Here is an 18,517-nt window from a genome sequence, read left to right as displayed (position 1 = left end):
ATTTCCCTCACTCTCTTAGCCAAAATCGTCACCAACAAATCCGATGGTCCCGTGCGCTAGACACACCCATCCTTAGCTTTCCTCCGCCACAGCATCGTCTCCGAACATCACTGATTTTCCATCCTTCGTACAGTCAACATCCTTTGACCGGGAATACACCCGTAGATCAGTCACTCACTCATCTTATACATACGCACCAGCGTAACTGTCTTCTTTACAAGTTGTTAGAATAAACGGTGATATATAACTTACTATACAGTGTTACATTCATTGAACCACCTCTGTTATCTTAACCGAAACAGGTGAACGACTATTTCGCGGCGTCGATTAACCGAATCGTAACGAGAATTTGCGCCTCTCGCTGACGCGTTTTCCTAGCGACCGCGTCAAGAAATATAATATCCGATGTTTGTTCCGATTTTGAAACAACTTGACGAAACAATAAATTTTGCTTAGTACCTCTCCATCGGGCAAATTGTTTCCAAGCTGAGAAACGTTGCCAGAAGTATCTTTAAATAGGCTCGTTGATTTTTAATAAAATATTCAGATATTTGTTGAAACCATACAGAATGAGAAATTCCTTGCGTCGTAGCAGGCAATCGAAGAATAAGTCTGCTTGATTGTCGTGATAAAGGCACGTGTTCGATAGAGTGAGAGGACACCATACAGTTGACCAAGTTTAAGGAACGACGGCTATTGATTTTATTATTTTTCATATCGTAAAGGTAGAACAATTTTACTAATGGCTCTACGCTGGTCTAAAGGTTTTATATTAATGCACAGTCGTTGGTACGTTAATGTATTGATGGTAAATAGGTAGATTCATGAGATGTATTACCTGGATATCTAACTTCGGCGTCGGAGACTTTAACGATGGTAATTGGAAGGTAACAGGCGACGAAACTGAGGAAAATGGCTAGTACCATTTTTGTGATTCGCCATTCGCTACGCCTCTGTTTGATCTCTCTGGTATCCCTGCCGGGTGTATGCGGCGATTTTATCGTCGGAGACGCGTGCTTTCGCATTCTTGTTTCGGATCTACGAACCAGGAGAGATATTTCAAAGTACATCTCTATATATTTCGTGAAATATATCTCGAGCATTTGCGATGCGAATCGAAGCATCGAGAACGTATGGGATATTTTTGAAAATACTCTCTTAATTTATAAATACAGAAGCAAATAAGTTGTTCACCTGTGTACGACCCAGAATATCTTAGTGTAACATCCAACGATTATTACGCAGGGTATGACGAAACCCACCACGAAAAGAAAGGTTTTCGATGAGTAGCCTTTGCTGTCCTTTACGATGGAGCAAGTTTCTAAATTCGGATCGTAGTCGATTCTACCTGAAACGTAAAAGAGCGAATAACAGAAAATAAAATTCTGCTGCTTTTCAAGTTGGCGTGAACCGCGATGCATTTTATGTCTTACCCCAAATTCCTAAGAGGGTGGGCACCTGCATCCCATAGGAGAACAACCAACAGAATACGATCATAAAAGCGATCCAATATTTCTTGTAAACTTTGCTGTACAATCCGTGGTGGGCAATCATGATGTATCTAAAATTATCGTAATATCGTAATTACTAATTATAATAATATCGTAATTGATCTTGCGAGATAAATTTTTTCACGAAGAGGTTCTCCGTTACAAATTCTTTGCCGAGTGAAAGTAAAGCCGGAGATTCACCGGAAAATCAGGCTGCAAGCTTTGCCATGTTATACTAGATCACGCTATGTTGTACTATGTCGTAGAATTTATACGATATTTTTTATCTATACAATCACTGTGCAAAAATGTCTAACTAGATCATTTTTTCGCTGTATATTCGATGGCCAAAAGAATTTTAAATGCGAGTGAGACACGTAAAAGAAGATTGTACGATACATAAAAACTCTGTTGTATGCAGTCGTGACACAAAGGATATAACCTAACAAACACGAAGATGATACCCCGCTGGGGTTAGCCACTCATATGATAATCAAACAGCCAAAAAATTCTACCAAATGTCCAAATCGAACAAATTGTGAATGTAAAAACTAAATAAAAAAAAAATAAAAAAATATGCAGTCGTGTAATATTCTTTAAAGGTCCTTAAAATATCGCTTCTGGAATTTAAAGCGAGAAACTTCTTTGACCAGAAACTTTCCTGTGCCACTGTATCTTCTATATATATATTTTGAGTTGAAATTTTGCCACTAGAATCGTGACACCCGTGTCTCCTCGCTGTACTAATGAAATTTTCATTTCAGGCTGCCTTGTATAATACGCGCAGTATGGCTACTAATAAAAATGTTCTACGGTAAGCGTACGAATACTTCCGTATGTATCGCGGCAAATATTTGTAAGCTTAGCGCAACGTAGCGTGGTTTGGCTTATCTTTCAGCTGAACCATCGGCTAAAGTACATAATACATACCTGTTGATAGTAATAGCTGCAACGGAGAGGAGACTCACGCCAACGTTTCCATACCTCAAGAAAGGCACGAGAACGCAGAGAAACCGTATATTTACCCAACTTGCATCGATGAATCTGATGGAATCGAACGGAAGTACAAGAAGGCAGAATACGAAGTCTGCCACGCAGAGGCTAGAACAATCAATGACATTCGACGTGTTGATTTTATAGCAAAAAAATAGCAACGAGTTTTTCGATCAGACATTTCCTTTTCGAATCTTGACTTTGTTCGTAAATGGCGAAACGATATTTGTATCTTAATCATGATCTAATTACGATTTAATTACGACTTTCAAAATCTAGTTCTGTATGTTTGTATACCTTATAATGAAGGCTGCAGCTACGTTGCGAACTTTGGGATACTTGCACAGGGCAATGATCGTCAATAAATTTCCAGCGAGTCCAGTGATCATAATCAGTATCGCGACCACAGCTGCGAACGTCTGCAGCGGTTTAGGGAATCTGTACGTAAAAACGATATAATTTAAAAATTCCCTATTTCCAAGTAGAGCGTTCTTCTTGATTAGGATCCTTTTATCGATCAATTTTTCGTATGTTCAAGAAATGTTGATTTCTACTTTTACGAGTATCGATAACATTTGCAATTACCTCGATACTTCGCCGTCAATTATCGCACTTTCCGTGTTATTCTCCGAAGCGCGCAATAACCATGTGGCCAAGTTATCCATTTTGAAAGGAATTTCGTCTGGTTTCCTGCGGTTCATTCGATTCTGACCACCTCCGAGGCCTGAAAGGAACAGCGGTAAATAAAATAAGACTTCTTAAGTTTTCTAATTAATACTAAGTCTTCTAATTTTAAATAATTCCACGTAGATATAATATTCTGTGATAAACGATAGTGGAGACTAATATTAGTCAGTTAGCTGTTGCGATCTCTTTGAAAAGCGTGTACCTAAAATGCGTGGCGAAAAGTAGGCGATGACGAGTATACTCGTCAAGCACGGAGTATGCGTGGTTGCTAGAATATGGAATTGAGTTGTAAACGAGATGACTGTTTTATCTTTTAATTTTATTACCGACAGGGCTCGTCGTGACACAAAATATTCGCACTCCTTCGTGACGAGAATACTCGTCAGAAACAGCTAACTGGTTGATACGAGATCAACAACGCGAAACGAATACTCCTCTGCGTTTAATATCGCTGCTTGTAACAAGTATCGAGGTAACAATATTATTAGAACGATTCAGCAACATTAATATCAGATCGACGTGAGTAATAAATGTCGACATGCGACAAGGTCTTGTTTCGGTCATTTTTCAGTTATGTAACATTCGAGATATATTTCATTCGATCTATTATTCCTTTCGTTAGTTCGCTAACGTTCTACTGATTTTTAACGCAATTACGTTCGACTTGTCTCTCTTATTTATTCCGCTGGTCCGCGATCTTGACGTAGACGAGACTAATTATAAATGATTTACAATTAGCTCTAGTCTACGTGTAATTAGTTGATACATTCGTAAATAATTATATCGTGAATTATAAATATTCGAGACTGCGTTTCCTCTCGTACAATCGTATCTCAGAAAAATCGTAAAGTTAGTCAATGGAACTCGGAAGTTATGGTGTCACGAAACGTATCGAGAATGATAACAATAGTGAAAAGATAAGAGACATTTGTGAGGGAATACATCTGTTCATTGAATTTTACAGGCCTGTGAATTTACGCGTTATAAACACAGGGCGACGTGAATTCCCACGAAGAGGAAACCGCGACCTAAACTTGCAGAGTGATGCATTATGCGTGACGTAAAGAGGAAGTTAGGTCGTTGCTTTGAAACAATCTAAACCGAATCGAAACATATTCAATGAAACAGTTTGATTCGATCTGGAATTACTTACGCAACTGTAGCGTTGGAAATTGTTCGATCGATCAATAATTTTAGGCGTCGTGAAAGTTCCAAATAAATCTGTCGTCGTGATTTGCACGCCATCGATCGCCTAAACGCTGCAAATCTTGTAGAGAACAAAAAAAAAAAAGGAAAAGAAACTCGTAAGAACAACAAGATTTTGTTACGAGAAATATTTATCTCGCGCGTAGTTTAATCTTTCAAGAAAGTTCGAAATATACGCTACATGACGAATATAGATAATAGAATAATAATTATATCAAATAAACAAATATACATATTTACACTTTGTTAAACAATAAATTTGAAATCTGAAAGTTACAGTGGAACGACGAATATCAATGCGATCAAGCTGAATCGCAAACGAATACTGATTAAGCCAAGAGATACGAAATTTACGCGTATGTAAATGTTGATATTTCTTATCGGTGGATGATGCTACAATGATGTAATATAATACGATACAGAGTATTATTCTGAATTTAGTATGGCTTCTACTCATCCGCTAATTACGTACTCTTAAGCTAACTGGGGAAATACTAGTCGATTCATCGTCTGGATGATAATTCCTCTATTTTAGTCTTCGTTCTGTCAAAAATAAATCGTATCGTACTCATATTCGCGACCATTAAATCTCCAACGGAAATCGATTCGTCTTTGACTAGCAATTCTTCATTTTATTTAATTGCTGGCCAAATCAATTTCATTTCAATTCTTCGATGTTTTCTGATTTAAAAAACGACTCGATTTAGCTAACCTCGCTGCGCTCTTTTGGTAATTATCGACCCGATCGTATTTTTCTCGTGTCGAACGGCATCTCGCGTTTGGATGGAATACGAAAGAATACTATTACCGGCACATGTGTACTTTTCATTCCAATTTTACTAGGAAACATTTTCTCCGAAACATTAGAAGCATTTTCGTTTGTCGAAATAAGCGAGTAAGATCGAAGCGTAGAAAATCAACGACAATAGCACGATCAAGGATAAGATAAATGTTTTTCCTTTTTGTTTCCAACGATGGTAAGTTATTCTTCGACGATCGTTAGGATAAAGGAACTCTGGTGTTTCTAGAGCTAATCGTTACGGATAATCTGCGATCGTTTAGGTAGCTGTATGATACAAATGGAAGGAACGTCGATGATAAAACGTGACCGAAGGACTGTGTTATTATTTATGGGCAGACTGGAAGATTGTCTTTATCCGACGGAAGTAGGTCATCTGGAGGATTTACGAAGGACGATATAAGACGACTGCGAGCAGCGTCATCCTAATTAATTCTTCCCTCTGCGAACGATTATTAACGTTAAAGGAGGAACGCTACATCCAAATTGCATCGAAATTATGAATTATTCATATTGACGAGGAATTTCTACAATACGATATTTATCTTTAACACATTGTCAGTGGCGTATGAAAGGTTTGTGTCTCACCGCAGTACACGTTTTCTCGGTATATATTCTTTCTTATCTATTTATCCTCGTTTGTCATTTGCGGTCTGTAGTTCGACTTATAATAATTTATATTCACTGTAAGGTAGCTGTTATCGTATCCTGTTATGTTCGATGTGCTGCGTGGCGTTTCACTGCGAAGATTCGTTCTATGACTTAACTCGAACTGGATGAGTGTTCCACCAATCGTCCAATATATTTGTAATTTATTTTTTCCGACGAAGAACGCTCTATAAAAAAAAAAAGAAAAAGATATTTTTCGGAAGAAAAATATCGTCGACGATAATCTACAATTTTTGTAAAGTTCTCGATGATGTCACGCAGGTGTACGCGATTAGTCTTCGTCATAGACTTGTCAAAAGACGAGTGATCTACTTGCTGGAATTCATCGTTGCAAGAATACGATGTGAAGGATTGGAATTGGAATTTAGAATTAGAATTAGAATTGGGATTAGAATCAGAATTACAATAGTTTTGAAGGAAACGACAGAGATATCGATAAATAAGCTATACGATGTGTTCAAGCTACGTTGGATTTAGTAAACTAGGGTCAAGCTGCGGTGCATTAACCTCGATTGAGATTAATTAAGGGAAATTAACGGACACCCGGTACTAGGCGTCCCCCGTAACAAAAAACTCGTCAAAACTGATGGCAGACATGGGAACCGACGGATGATGTCGTTGTCTCGTTGTCCTATCTCCTCTCTCCACACTGAACCTTTTGTTATCTCTTTGTGCTGGTTACGATCGACTAAATACATCGATTTCGGCCCACAGTCTACTGTATCCGGGCAGCAACATTTTTTATTCGAAAGTGTCTTTTCGAGTGGCGTGTCAGATCGCTGAAGATCGGAAAACGAGAGTCTTTTTTCGCGGGAGCGAACGCTCTTCAAAATTCGTTCTTACAAACATTTGACCGACGATGGTTGGAAATGTAGAAATCCGTGTAAAATCGCGATCGTACGGAGCGATACGCAAGCGGTAAACCGCAAATGCCAATTTTTCCGCTCGTCGCTCTCTGTGCGAAGATATAGAAAAGCAAAAAATTATCCAAGCCCGTGCCAATACTCGCACTCGCCACTCAAAGTAGCTCGAGAGTATAAAATTTGATAAAAGATATATTCGGTCAACGAGTAAACCGAAATTTTACTTTTTGAAAAAGTTATTTATTACAAAAGTCCTACGACAACTTTCATTTGCAACGTTTCAAGATGTTGTATGAATTTCATCGTTGAATTTTATTCTTCGCAAGACTGTACAATCTAGGGGTTGATCTTTCGAAAAAATTTGTCTCGCTTCTCGAATACTTTCTTAGTTACAAGCGAGCGCGTAAAGCTGACTGACGCGTTGTTGCGTCACGTCGAAAGGGGAAATCGCCTCTTCTTCTCAGCCTCATCTGCTAGATATTCCGCGCGTAGAGAAACTTGGCGTTGTCGTCGCGTTCCCAGGCTACCGGACGGTCGATGGTATTTCTCGTGTTTCAGCGTGGTACACCTTGACGCGTGACAAAACCGCGTAGAAGACGACACGTCCCTCGTCTTCCATAGAATCCGACTGGCGATCGACTGACGTCACCGAATGATTTCCGAGTTAATCACGCGGCGAATGGCAATGAATGAGTCAAGTTGAGTCACGGTGAAAGTATCTAGAGGTGTCAAGAGGCCGACGAGTCGCGGACCATCGGCACGCATACTGCGCTCATGCAAATCGACTGATTATCTTGTTTATCGACAATGTACTTTTACCTAGGACGATGACTGCCTCCATTCATGGGCAACAACGACGGTCACATTGGATTTGCAATGACTAAAGTGTAGGTGTGAATAAGATACCACTTATCGTTAGATACACACAGGCTGGCTATTTGAATACTCGTAAACACCTAGTATAAACGTTGTATCTATATTATTCGTGAAATTCATGAAATTCATTTTTCAGGATATACAGGGTGCAGTTGAACGACACGTTCTATTGGGTTGGCAACCGAGTGAGTGACATTAGATGGTAATGACAAAATCTGTAATCACTTGGTTGCCAACACAATATAAACCGTGCCGCGGTAAAATCGTGCAACTGCGATTAACAGGCCCTTTGGCCGCATACAGGCGAGCGTCGCTCCTTTGACTTCTTCGGACCCCTTTCTGTAACGACCGTCACCTCCGCGTACAGTAGCTCCAGGAAGTTTTCCAACGCTTTCCCAACCACACCACGGAACATTATTTCTATTCTTTTTTATTTTTTATTTTTACGTTTGGTAAATCTGTCTAACTTTATTACTAAATAATTATTAAGTGACACGTGGATGGCTACACTCAGCGGCAAAGCATCTTCCAGTTTGGGGTTAGGTTGGAATTACATTTCGTCAACGTTGTCGTAACGAGACTGTCGCGATTATCGTAGTAAGTTTGCAATCAATTCATAGAAGTTGCACGAGTATTTTCGCAGCGATTTTAACCTACAATTAGCGTTTTGACGATGGTCTCACTACTATAACGCGGTAGAAACTTCCAAAACTGTTGGAACGATCACTTTTCTGATCCAAAATTTCAATTTATTCGAGCACACGTTGACAACAATTGTCAGATTCCTTGAACATCTATGGGTTTCATACCATAATTTTCGGTAATTCGTATAGTTTGTTCGACAGAGATTGCATGGAATTCTTTTTTGGAATCATTTTTCGAATGCCACTAATGCGTTCGTTAGAACGCTATTAGCTTTGAACTAGGCTGCTCTTATTACAACGAGATTTCGATGGATCGAACAAAGCGAAGAATACACAAGAACATGGCGAACGATCGACTGTACGCAAATACTTCGACGTTCGCGTTGCGTAATATCGTCGATAAATATTTTCAAATTTCGATGTATCATTTTTAAATTCGTTTCAAATTTTAGGTTGAATTTTAAAGTTGTGATTAACTTGGCTCGTCCGGGTGCTGAACGAGCTTGCGAAATGTCCGTAATTTAATGGAAAACGAGAATCTAATGGTCAGCTTTGGGGTTAAGAAACAGGTATCAAACCATAGCAACGTCTAATGAACTATAGCGATGACGATAAACCGTACGAAGACTACGGACGGATATAAATAATTTAATTTCGACTTACTGTTTTAGGAACAATGTTTACCCGGTTTTATTCGCGTGGGTGAGCTTTCCCTGAACTCGAGTGCACGTGTGCACAGCGTTCACATGTTGCTGTCGAAATACGAGCGACTGTAAATTTCAATCTGCATACTGTACTAGTGCTTTAACAGCATTAACGCTAAGAATACGATCAGTGTCACAATAACGCGCAGCCATTGTTTCGTTCTCTGGTTTCCTTCGCCACGATCGCGTTTACCGTTCCTTGACTTTGAACCTCTATCTCTTGGAACACACTTTTTAACATTTTTCTTCTTCTTTCGAAAAACTTTTTAAAAATTTCTAACATTCTTTCGTGTTCCGTTCTCCTCGATTTCTATATTTTCTTCTAAATTCACGAAGATAGTCGCGTATACCGTAGAGAAGCTATCTTTGTAGAAAGAAACGAGAGGAAAGTTTGGAAAATATCGTGAAGACTGCGGATTTTTATACGTTTTTAGGAAACTTCAAAATTGCATCGAGTCCACGTACGAAGAAACATAGAAAATATTCGAAATGTATGTATCGTCTTCTACGATTCTGGGTATCCTGTTAGCAATTAAATGATCGCGGATTTTGTCGTTAGGTGGTAACTTAGTTGCCAATCCAATGAAACAGACAAACTGGAAGACGCTTTCCCGCTGAGCGTAGCCATCCACGTGCCATTTAATAATTATTTAGTAACAAAATTAGACAAATTTACCAAACGTCCAGCTGGACAAATCGCAAAGTGCAAATTAAAAATAAAAAAGAATAGAAATAATGTTCCGTGGTGTGGTCAGAAAAGCGTTGGAAAACTTCCTGCAGCCACTGTACGCGGAGGCGACGGTCGTCACAGAAAGGGGCCCGAAGAAGTCAAAGGAGCGACGCTCCTGGGCCTGTTAATAGCAGTTGCACGATTTTACCGCGACACGATTTATATCGTGTTGGCAACCAAGTAATTACAGATTTTGTCATTACCACCTAATGACTTAGGTCACTTAGCCTAATGACTTGGCAATCACTTAGTTGCCAACCCAATACTTCGTGACACGTCGATAGTGGCAAGAGGAGCTAAAGCGTTGGCTGTCGTCCAGAACGCAGCAGTCCATCACTTCCATTCACGTTACGCAGGTAAACGCGCCTCGTCGATGTACAATATGTAGAATTTGAACGATCGTGTATTTCACTTGCCTCTGTTACAAACGTGAAACGTTTCGACGAACGATTTGGAAGGTTTCACCGTGACTCGTTTTTCTTCTTACGGTGAAATTTCGTTGGCGCGCTACGAAGCAGCCAAAGCCCGATGACGATGACGCACAAGAGCAAAGGGTTAATGTATCGAGATCGGGAGAACGAGGCGCGGGTTGGAAAATGGGACAGACGGACTGCCGCAATTGAGGATTCACGTTAGTTTCCGAGAATTCTAGATTGCCTTTAATTAATCGCTATCGCGTTGTTAAGCAGACTACGAGTTTTCGCATCCACGTCGATAATTACGCGCTACAAACGGCCAATGCTTTCTAAACGAACGATGCAAACGCGTTCGCCCCGGCTCGATACGTCTTCCAGCCGCTATAAATATTTAATGGATTTAAAAGAGCAAAACAGACTTATGCAAATGGATGGACGTTGAAGAAACTCGAAAAAGTCGGGGATGAGTCGAGAATGTCGTTGCGTTTTATTAAACGACGAACTACGTACAGCGAGATGAATCATAACGATTTGTTAATGAAACGGCAAAGCGAAGAAAAATGTAACGATGGTGGCTAGACTACTTTTACGAGATTATACTCGATCGGAGAATGTTTCAATTTTGGGAAAAATCTGTCTGCTGTTTTGCTTGTTTATTTTTATATTCTTCATTTATCGTATTAGTTTGTTTTCTTAGAGTTTCTTTCGTTTTATAAGAAAATAATAGACGCACAGTGTTTTTTCTTTTATATTAGTTTATTGAATTATGCACCGATTTATTGAATTATCGAACGTAATAATAGAAATAGAAGGAAATGGATCATAGCTAATTCAATGGAATAATATAAAACAGAAATTGTTGCTCGTCTATTATCACCTTATGGAACGGAAGAAACTTTTCGGACAACCTAATATGTTCTTCATGCTCGTATCGCATCGGATATCTTCTCTTCTTTTTGTTAATTAATTCGCCCGTGAAAAAGGCGGAATACGCGAAAGGAACAGAAACCGAGAGATCGAACGATGAAAGCAAATATTTCCAATTTACAAACTGCGTGTATTTTGATAACGTCTATGAAAATATAACGTCCATTTCGGATCGTACAGAAACATAGAAAACAGCAGGGTTGATCTTGCATATTTTTCATCCGGATAATGTCAACTAATATATCGTATCGCGGAAGTAACGTTCAACTTGTGTCAACGTTACGCGCTACAATTTTTCTAATATTCCAAGATCCATTTTTAAATTGTTGAAAAATATGATCGGGTTTCTTGAAATCTTATCTACGAAACAAGACATCTTGGCGTTGTTTTACTAAAAACTAACGTTTAAAATTATCAAAAAGGTTCCCCAAAGGTAAACAGAAAATTCGTAGAGCCAAAGATTTTTTATCTGCAACTATGTTCCACGTGCAAGGCCTGTGCCGTAGACTTTTGCGACTGACTATACTCTACTACGCTCTAAAATTTTCCTAATGTTTCAAGATCGATTTTTAAATTGTTGAAAAATATGATCGGGTTTCTTGAAATCTTATCTACGAAACAAGATATCTTGGCGTTGTTTTACTGAAAACTAACGTTTAAAATTATCAAAAAGGTTCTCCAAAGGTAAACAGAAAGTTCGTAGAGCCAAAGATTTCTTATCTGCAACTATGTTCCACGTGCAAATCCTGTGCCGTAGACTTTTGCGACTGACTATACTCTACTACGCTCTAAAATTTTTCTAATATTCTAAGATCCATTTTTAAATTGTTGAAAAATATGATCGGGTTTCTCGAAATCTTATCTACGAAACAAGACATCTTGGCGTTGTTTTACTAAAAACTAACGTTTAAAATTATCAAAAAGGTTCCCCAAAGATAAACAGAAAATTTGCAGAGTCAAAGATTTCTTATCTGCAACTATGTTCCACGTGCAAATCCTGTGCCGTAGACTTTTGCGACTGACTATACTCTACTACGCTCTAAAATTTTCCTAATGTTCCAAGATCGATTTTTAAATTGTTGAAAAATATGATCGGGTTTCTTGAAATCTTATCTACGAAACAAGATATCTTGGCGTTGTTTTACTAAAAACTAACGTTCAAAATTATCAAAAAGGTTCCCCAAAGGTAAACAGAAAATTCGCAGAGTCAAAGATTTCTTATCTGCAACTATGTTCCACGTGCAAATCCTGTGCCGTAGACTTTTGCGACTGACTATACTCTACTACGCGCTACAATTTTTCTAATATTCTAAGATCCATTTTTAGATTGTTGAAAAATATGATCGGGTTTCTTGAAATCTTATCTACGAAACAAGATATCTTGGCGTTGTTTTACTAAAAACTAACGTTTAAAATTATCAAAAAGGTTCCCCAAAGGTAAACAGAAAATTCGCAGAGCCAAAGATTTCTTATCTGCAACTACGTTCCACGTGCAAATCCTGTGCCGTAGACTTTTGCGACTGATTATACTTTACTACGCGCGTTTATGAACGGAGTTGAAAACCGATCGGAGCCGTGACACATTCGAAAGCCGCCCACAGCGCACCACGTGCTCCGCACGTCTGCAGCCGAGGTCTCGCTAGGGAGACAGTGACAAAGAAGACGCAACGGGAAAAAGAGAAAAAGAAAAAAAAAAGGAAGAAAGAAATACACGAACGTCGTGCGTGTCGCGCATTGTATCGTCCTTTTTTCGTTTCAAAACCATTCGTCGTCGTACGAGGTCCATAGGCAGGTTTTTTGCCTCGATCTTGGCATTGGTCCTCAAAATGACGCACATGTCGTCTCCGGGACCAATTGCCATTCTGTATCGGCAAGAACATCGCTAACTATCGTCTTGTCGCGTCCACTCGACGCACTTCAACGTCACTTGAAAATTCCACTCGACTTTCGTACTTTCGCATTTTTCTTAACAGCAATACGCAACGATCGGATAAAGCTCGTGGGAACCGCGTACGAAATTCCGTCTCTGACTCACCGCATTAGTTCCTTTCACGAGTCATCCGTCACAGTAACCGACAGGACATCCGTAGAACGAGGAAAACCTTCGACTGTCCTCGACAGATTAGCAAGTTGCCAGTCCACGTAATGCGAAACAATGTCTATGAAACTGAACGTAAAATTCACCGAACGACGATACCATGCATTTGATAAAATATCGTATTTCCGACTGTATGTGACGTTTAATTTGCTGGTATTTTTGACAAGCAAGTTTGCCTCTCACTGAATAGCTCGAGACAGTTCAAGATCGAACACACTGTTTCTTTTCCGTTTTCCTATACGTTTTTTTTTTTTTTTTTTCAATCTTTCCACGATCGACTGATGTATGGAATTAATCGGAGAAAAATGATAAAAATAAAAATTCGCGACTTTCGACAACGTACAACACTGTCTGCACGGACTGCGATACACGAACGGAAACCGATCGTCACGACGGAAGAAAGACGGTGGCGTGGAGCGACGTGCGATCGGCCTGTTCGTCACCGTCACCGCCGATGGACTGCTTACCGCGCTAGATACGGGCCCAAAGCGAGTCAACAGAGGGGGAACGGACTTAGGCGACTCGAACGACGACGAGTGTAAATGCAAGCTGCTTGTTGACATGTATACGACCACGAGCGAACCAGCGAAGCTCGAAGATGCTTTTAGGAAACGTTTATCACGCGTTTTGTGCTAATTGTCCAACGACAATTTCGTTTCTCGTTCGAACAAGTACGCACAGTGGCTGGCGAAAGTATATATATATATATATATACATATATATATGTTATTCTTTTTATTTAATTTCAGCTTCACAGCTCACAGGAAACGGACTTGGTTTTACGATATTTTCTCAAACGGACGAGCAGTCGTATCTTTCTTACATTCGGCTTCGTAAACGCAAAGTTCGTAAAACCGAAGCCCGTTCTTGGCTCGCCAAAGTATTCCGCCAAAGTTTGTAGCAAAATTTGATAAACGTTAACGGCCGTACGATCGCCCTAATTCAAAATATTTGTTCGCGTCGGCTATCGAAATTGTACTTACACACTACCACTACTGTGCTATTTATATAGAATCACGTTGCTAGATCGTCGGAGGAATGACAAAGTTGCTTGAAACCAGCGCCTATTCCTCGTTCGCCCAAGTATCGGCGCGCAACGTTTTACAAAGCTAACGTGCGCGTTATTAACAGGGCAGATTTAAAGTTTATCGAGTTTATCGAAGAATACAGTTCTAGCTACATATTCACAATAAACGGTGAATTTTTGCAGTGGTATGTCAGGCAAAGGTACCGATACGCGGCGATACGACGTAGCCATGCTGTATTATGTGTCGGTGCTTTACATTTTTCGTTGTATGATACAATTTTTGGGTTTAAGCCGCTGGGGAGCGGAGCTTCTTTATGTATTTTTTTTTTCTGTTCTGAAAAGTACCTGAAAACAGGTACACGATTACGGTGACTCGAGATATCCGTCGTGGCGCGTCAACCGTCAAAATCGTGGTCGTTCAGGAACGACTATCGCTGGTTGCGATGCTGGTTTTCTCGCCGCGGCAATCACTCGCATTGTGAAGATCAACGATATTCTTTACGGTGGCTGGCGATCAACGCAGACGACGAGTTTCCGTGAAACCCGCATCCGGGTACCAGGAACCAACGAGACTACGTTAATTTGTGAGCGACGCGAGCGTACGATAAATCACACGCACGAACGTCTATTGGCGTTGATTAAGATTTTCGCGTGCTCGTCTCTGCGTATCGATTCTTCGAATTTGTTAGAGTTTAGCGCGTACGCGCGATATCGCGTACGGTGTAAAGTTAAAGCGATTTAGGTCGACGTTTTTATAGAAAGGGGGCCGAACAACGAGCGGTCCCTTGACGATAAATCGTCAAACGCTCGGTTTTTATTAGAGCCGGGGGTGTAACCGTAAGCTTAATCTGGGGCAATATGAAACGCTGCCGGTGAGTGGCAAACCGTCGACGCTTCAGCGACGATAGCGCGTCAAACGATCTCATCGATTCGAATCATAGTTTTCCGCGGACCTCGCGTTCCGAGAAATTTCCCCGTTTAACGCGAAAGCGCCACTCTCTAATTTCTGGAACGATTCGTTGTTTCTCCGTGCGTATGCGATGACTCACGAAAATATTCGATTGCTTACGAAATCACGGATGACATTCTCTTCTTCTTTGCGAGGAACGCGTTACGTTCGTTCAACGAGCAAACCATCGCGCCATCGTACCGATAAAACGCGAAATCGATATAAAAACGCGTTAAAAAGTTGTCAGACGTTTATCGCAAAGCGTACGATATCAGCGGTGTCCGCGATTTTGCGTTATATGAATTTTTTTTTTTTAACCGAGAACCACGTTTAATATAGTCGATAACGATCGTTTATGGCTGCTTTTAAATCTCGATTAATTCTAAACTACAAACGACGAGTAGATAAGCTGGAAGCTTTCTCATTCGTTTTATTTATACAAAATATATCATGGTTATTGGCCGTTTTCACAAATATACAGGGTGGTTGGTAACTGGTGGTACTAACGGAAAGGGGGTGATTCTACGCGAGAAAAGAAGTCGAAAATATAGAATACAATTTCTTTTTTTTTTTCATTTTTCCATCGAGGCAATTCAAAGTCGATTTTCTCGAAAGTAAAGCCTCGAACGAAAAATTGTTATTCTATATTTTCGACTTCTTTTTTCGCGTACAATCACCCCCTTTCCGCTTGTACCACCAATTACCAACCACTCTGCATAAAAATGCTCACTGCCAGTTACCTTGTACACTTATTTGTACGTCTATCGAACAGCTACGTATCTCTCGTACACAGATTCACCGATAATCTATGTGTCACAGTTTCTCGTACGAATTCTTCTCGACTTCCTCTGTTCAACCGCGTAAACTAGGAAAGTTAGCCGGAAACCTGACGACAAATCGTCAATTACGAACGTATCGGGGAAAATCGCGTGAAAATTCAACGACTCTCGATTTCTAAGATAACAAACAGACGGACGCGCGTGTTACGCAACGTAGAGACGAAAGAATCGATTGGAAAATCGTACGAAACAGCGGCTGTGTGCAACCATCGACGAAAGATCTCGAAGAATCGGCGTAACGCGATAAAACGCAACGGTGGAGACCCAATCGCGAAGCTTCGGTTTACAGACGATTTAAATCATCCCCTTGGTCGAATCGTCTGGACGAAAAGCTTCCGTTTTAATTAATTATATTTACCCGGTGAACGATCGAGCGAACGGGTAAATGGCGTTTCCTTCTTGCGAAGGAGGAGGCAGACGAAAGAAAAAAAGAGGAGAACGGTGATTCCACTTCCGATTTATTAGGGGCGCGATAGATGCTCTTCCGTTGTGCACGCTCGTACCCAGCTGCTTTCTCCCCCTTTGTGCGGCTCGATCGTACGGCAGCCTGGCTGCTAAGCAAATGTAATTATTTTTAAAAAGGATGTAGGGACCGTGGTGTTTTCATGCGGACGGAACGCGTGCTTCGAACGAAAGCGTAGGTGCTTTAAGAGTAAGCATCGAGGATGAGTCGATGCGCCACGTTTCTATAAATCATTCGGGAAGCGTAATCGCGGTGTACACCTACATCCAGCAGCTTTCTTACGGACAACGATCGCGTGATTTGTAATGTCGCGTGCACCGGAAGTCATCGTACAATACGACGGCATTTACGTGGAATGTTAAAACGCTTTAAACGGAAATTTAAAACGTTTTGTAGAAAGTTCGCGTTTCCGACGTTTGTCTGGAACAGCGAATCTTTAACGACTTTCGATCGTCTTTCTCTTTTGCTTCTTTTCTTTCTTCTTTTTCGTTTTCGAAGAAGAACACAGGAAACGCAGAGGATGTCCGAAAAATGGAAGTGTAACACGGTGTTTGATGTTACGTAACGTCGCGTATCGTGGTATACAAAGGTGGAAAGGTTTTTCCGAAGTCTGAGATTCTCGCAGAGGTTTAGGGAACGCGTACGATACGTAAAAACGAACGAAACGTTGTTTAAGTTAAGAAGTTTAATTTATCGCGATATTCGGTGGACGAAGAAGATCGCTATTTGGGCTCCAGTTATTTAATTATGCGCGTAAAAATATAAAACCACGCGCACCGTCTAAAAATAACGTTTCGCATGAAAGTGAAAGAGACTTTTGCTCGAATCGACGGATTACTTTGTAGCAGCGTGATTGCCGTTGCCCAGGCTCGTCGTGTATTCTATTAAGCGTCCACGCCTCCACAACGTGGCACGTTAAACGTCGTTCGTTAAACGACGACTTCACTGATTTCACCGTTGATGTCTTACCGCCCTCGGATTTGTTAACAGGTCCAGATTGAAAGAGATCGCCGTAATTCGCGAAGAAATCTCCTTAATTTGCCGTTGTACCGATCGAACGTCTATCGTTCTCCTTGCAAAAGTAAACGAGTCTTCTAAAAATAAATATAAAATTAGAAAATGATCGATCAAATAAAAAAAAAAAAAGAAAGAAAGAAAGATCTTTGTGATTTCTGAAAATGTAGATGAATTACGACAAACAAATATATCGACCATAAGCGTAAGCAGAGCAAACATACGTATTATCGAGATAATAGGAAAAATAAGCTCAACGATTAATTGTTATTTATTAAATTATCGATTAAACAAAAGAAAGAAAAAAAAGAAAGATCTTTGTGATTTCTGACAGAGAAAACATACGTATTATCGAGATAATGGGAAAAATAAGTTCAACGATTAATTGTCATTTATTAAAATGATCGATTAAACAAAAGAAAGAAAAAAAAGAAAGATTTTTGTGATTTCTGAAAATGTAGATGAATTACGACAAACAAATATATCGACCATAAGCGTAGGCACAGCAAACATACGTATTATCGAGATAATAGGAAAAATAAGTTCAACGATTAATTGTCATTTATTAAAATGATCGATTAAACAAAAGAAAGAAAAAAAAAGAAAGATCTTTGTGATTTCTGACAGAGCAAACATACGTATTATCGAGATAATGGGAAAAATAAGCTCAACGATTAATTGTCATTTATTAAAATGATCGATTAAACAAAAGAAAGAAAAAAAGAAAGATTTTTGTGATTTCTGACAGAGCAAACATACGTATTATCGAGATAATGGGAAAAATAAGCTCAACGATTAATTGTCATTTATTAAAATTATCGATCAAACAAAAAAAAAAAAAGAAAAAAAGAAAGATCTTTGTGATTTCTGAAAATGTAGATGAATTACGACAAACAAATATATCGACCATAAGCGTGAGCAGAGTAAACATACGTATTATCGAGATAATGGGAAAAATAAGCTCAACGATTAATTGTCATTTATTAAATTGTCGATTAAACAAAAAAAGGAAAAGAAAGAAAGATCTTTGTGATTTCTGACAGAGCAAACATACGTATTATCGAGATAATGGGAAAAATAAGTTCAACGATTAATTGTCATTTATTAAAATGATCGATTAAAC

The 18,517-nt window shown here is 39.6% G+C and overlaps 2 protein-coding genes across 5 annotated transcripts in view; one reads left to right on the top strand and one right to left on the bottom strand.

The window, feature by feature from the left end:
- moody (G-protein coupled receptor moody) overlaps positions 1–18,517 on the bottom strand; it is a 27,132-nt gene that overhangs the window by 2,839 nt on the left and 5,776 nt on the right. For 2 of the 4 annotated variants that reach the window (XM_033337327.2, XM_033337325.2), the window contains exons 1-7: positions 13,040–13,578; positions 3,069–3,207; positions 2,781–2,921; positions 2,421–2,591; positions 1,434–1,561; positions 1,195–1,348; positions 839–1,038 (exon numbers count right to left, since the gene is read on the bottom strand). In XM_033337327.2, coding sequence (XP_033193218.1) covers positions 839–1,038; positions 1,195–1,348; positions 1,434–1,561; positions 2,421–2,591; positions 2,781–2,921; positions 3,069–3,184 — 910 coding nt within the window. In that variant the 5' untranslated portion in view covers positions 3,185–3,207; positions 13,040–13,578. Of the gene's footprint in view, positions 1–838; positions 1,039–1,194; positions 1,349–1,433; positions 1,562–2,420; positions 2,592–2,780; positions 2,922–3,068; positions 3,208–4,323; positions 4,582–13,039; positions 13,579–18,517 lie in introns of those variants that run through there. The other 2 variants (XM_033337326.2, XM_076618365.1) reach the window with 2 other exon arrangements.
- Positions 9,051–18,517, top strand: part of LOC117158441 (G-protein coupled receptor moody) — a 24,064-nt gene continuing 14,597 nt past the window's right edge. Inside the window, exon 1 of the mRNA XM_033337321.2 lies at positions 9,051–10,017. The gene's annotated coding sequence lies outside the window, so the exon portion shown is untranslated. The remainder of the gene's footprint in view (positions 10,018–18,517) is intronic.

Source organism: Bombus vancouverensis, chromosome 5, assembly GCF_051014615.1.
Source record: "Bombus vancouverensis nearcticus chromosome 5, iyBomVanc1_principal, whole genome shotgun sequence".
Classification (NCBI taxonomy): domain Eukaryota; kingdom Metazoa; phylum Arthropoda; class Insecta; order Hymenoptera; family Apidae; genus Bombus; species Bombus vancouverensis.
The sequence above is the reverse complement of the archived record's forward strand: the minus strand, read 5'-3'. Positions and strand labels throughout refer to the sequence as shown.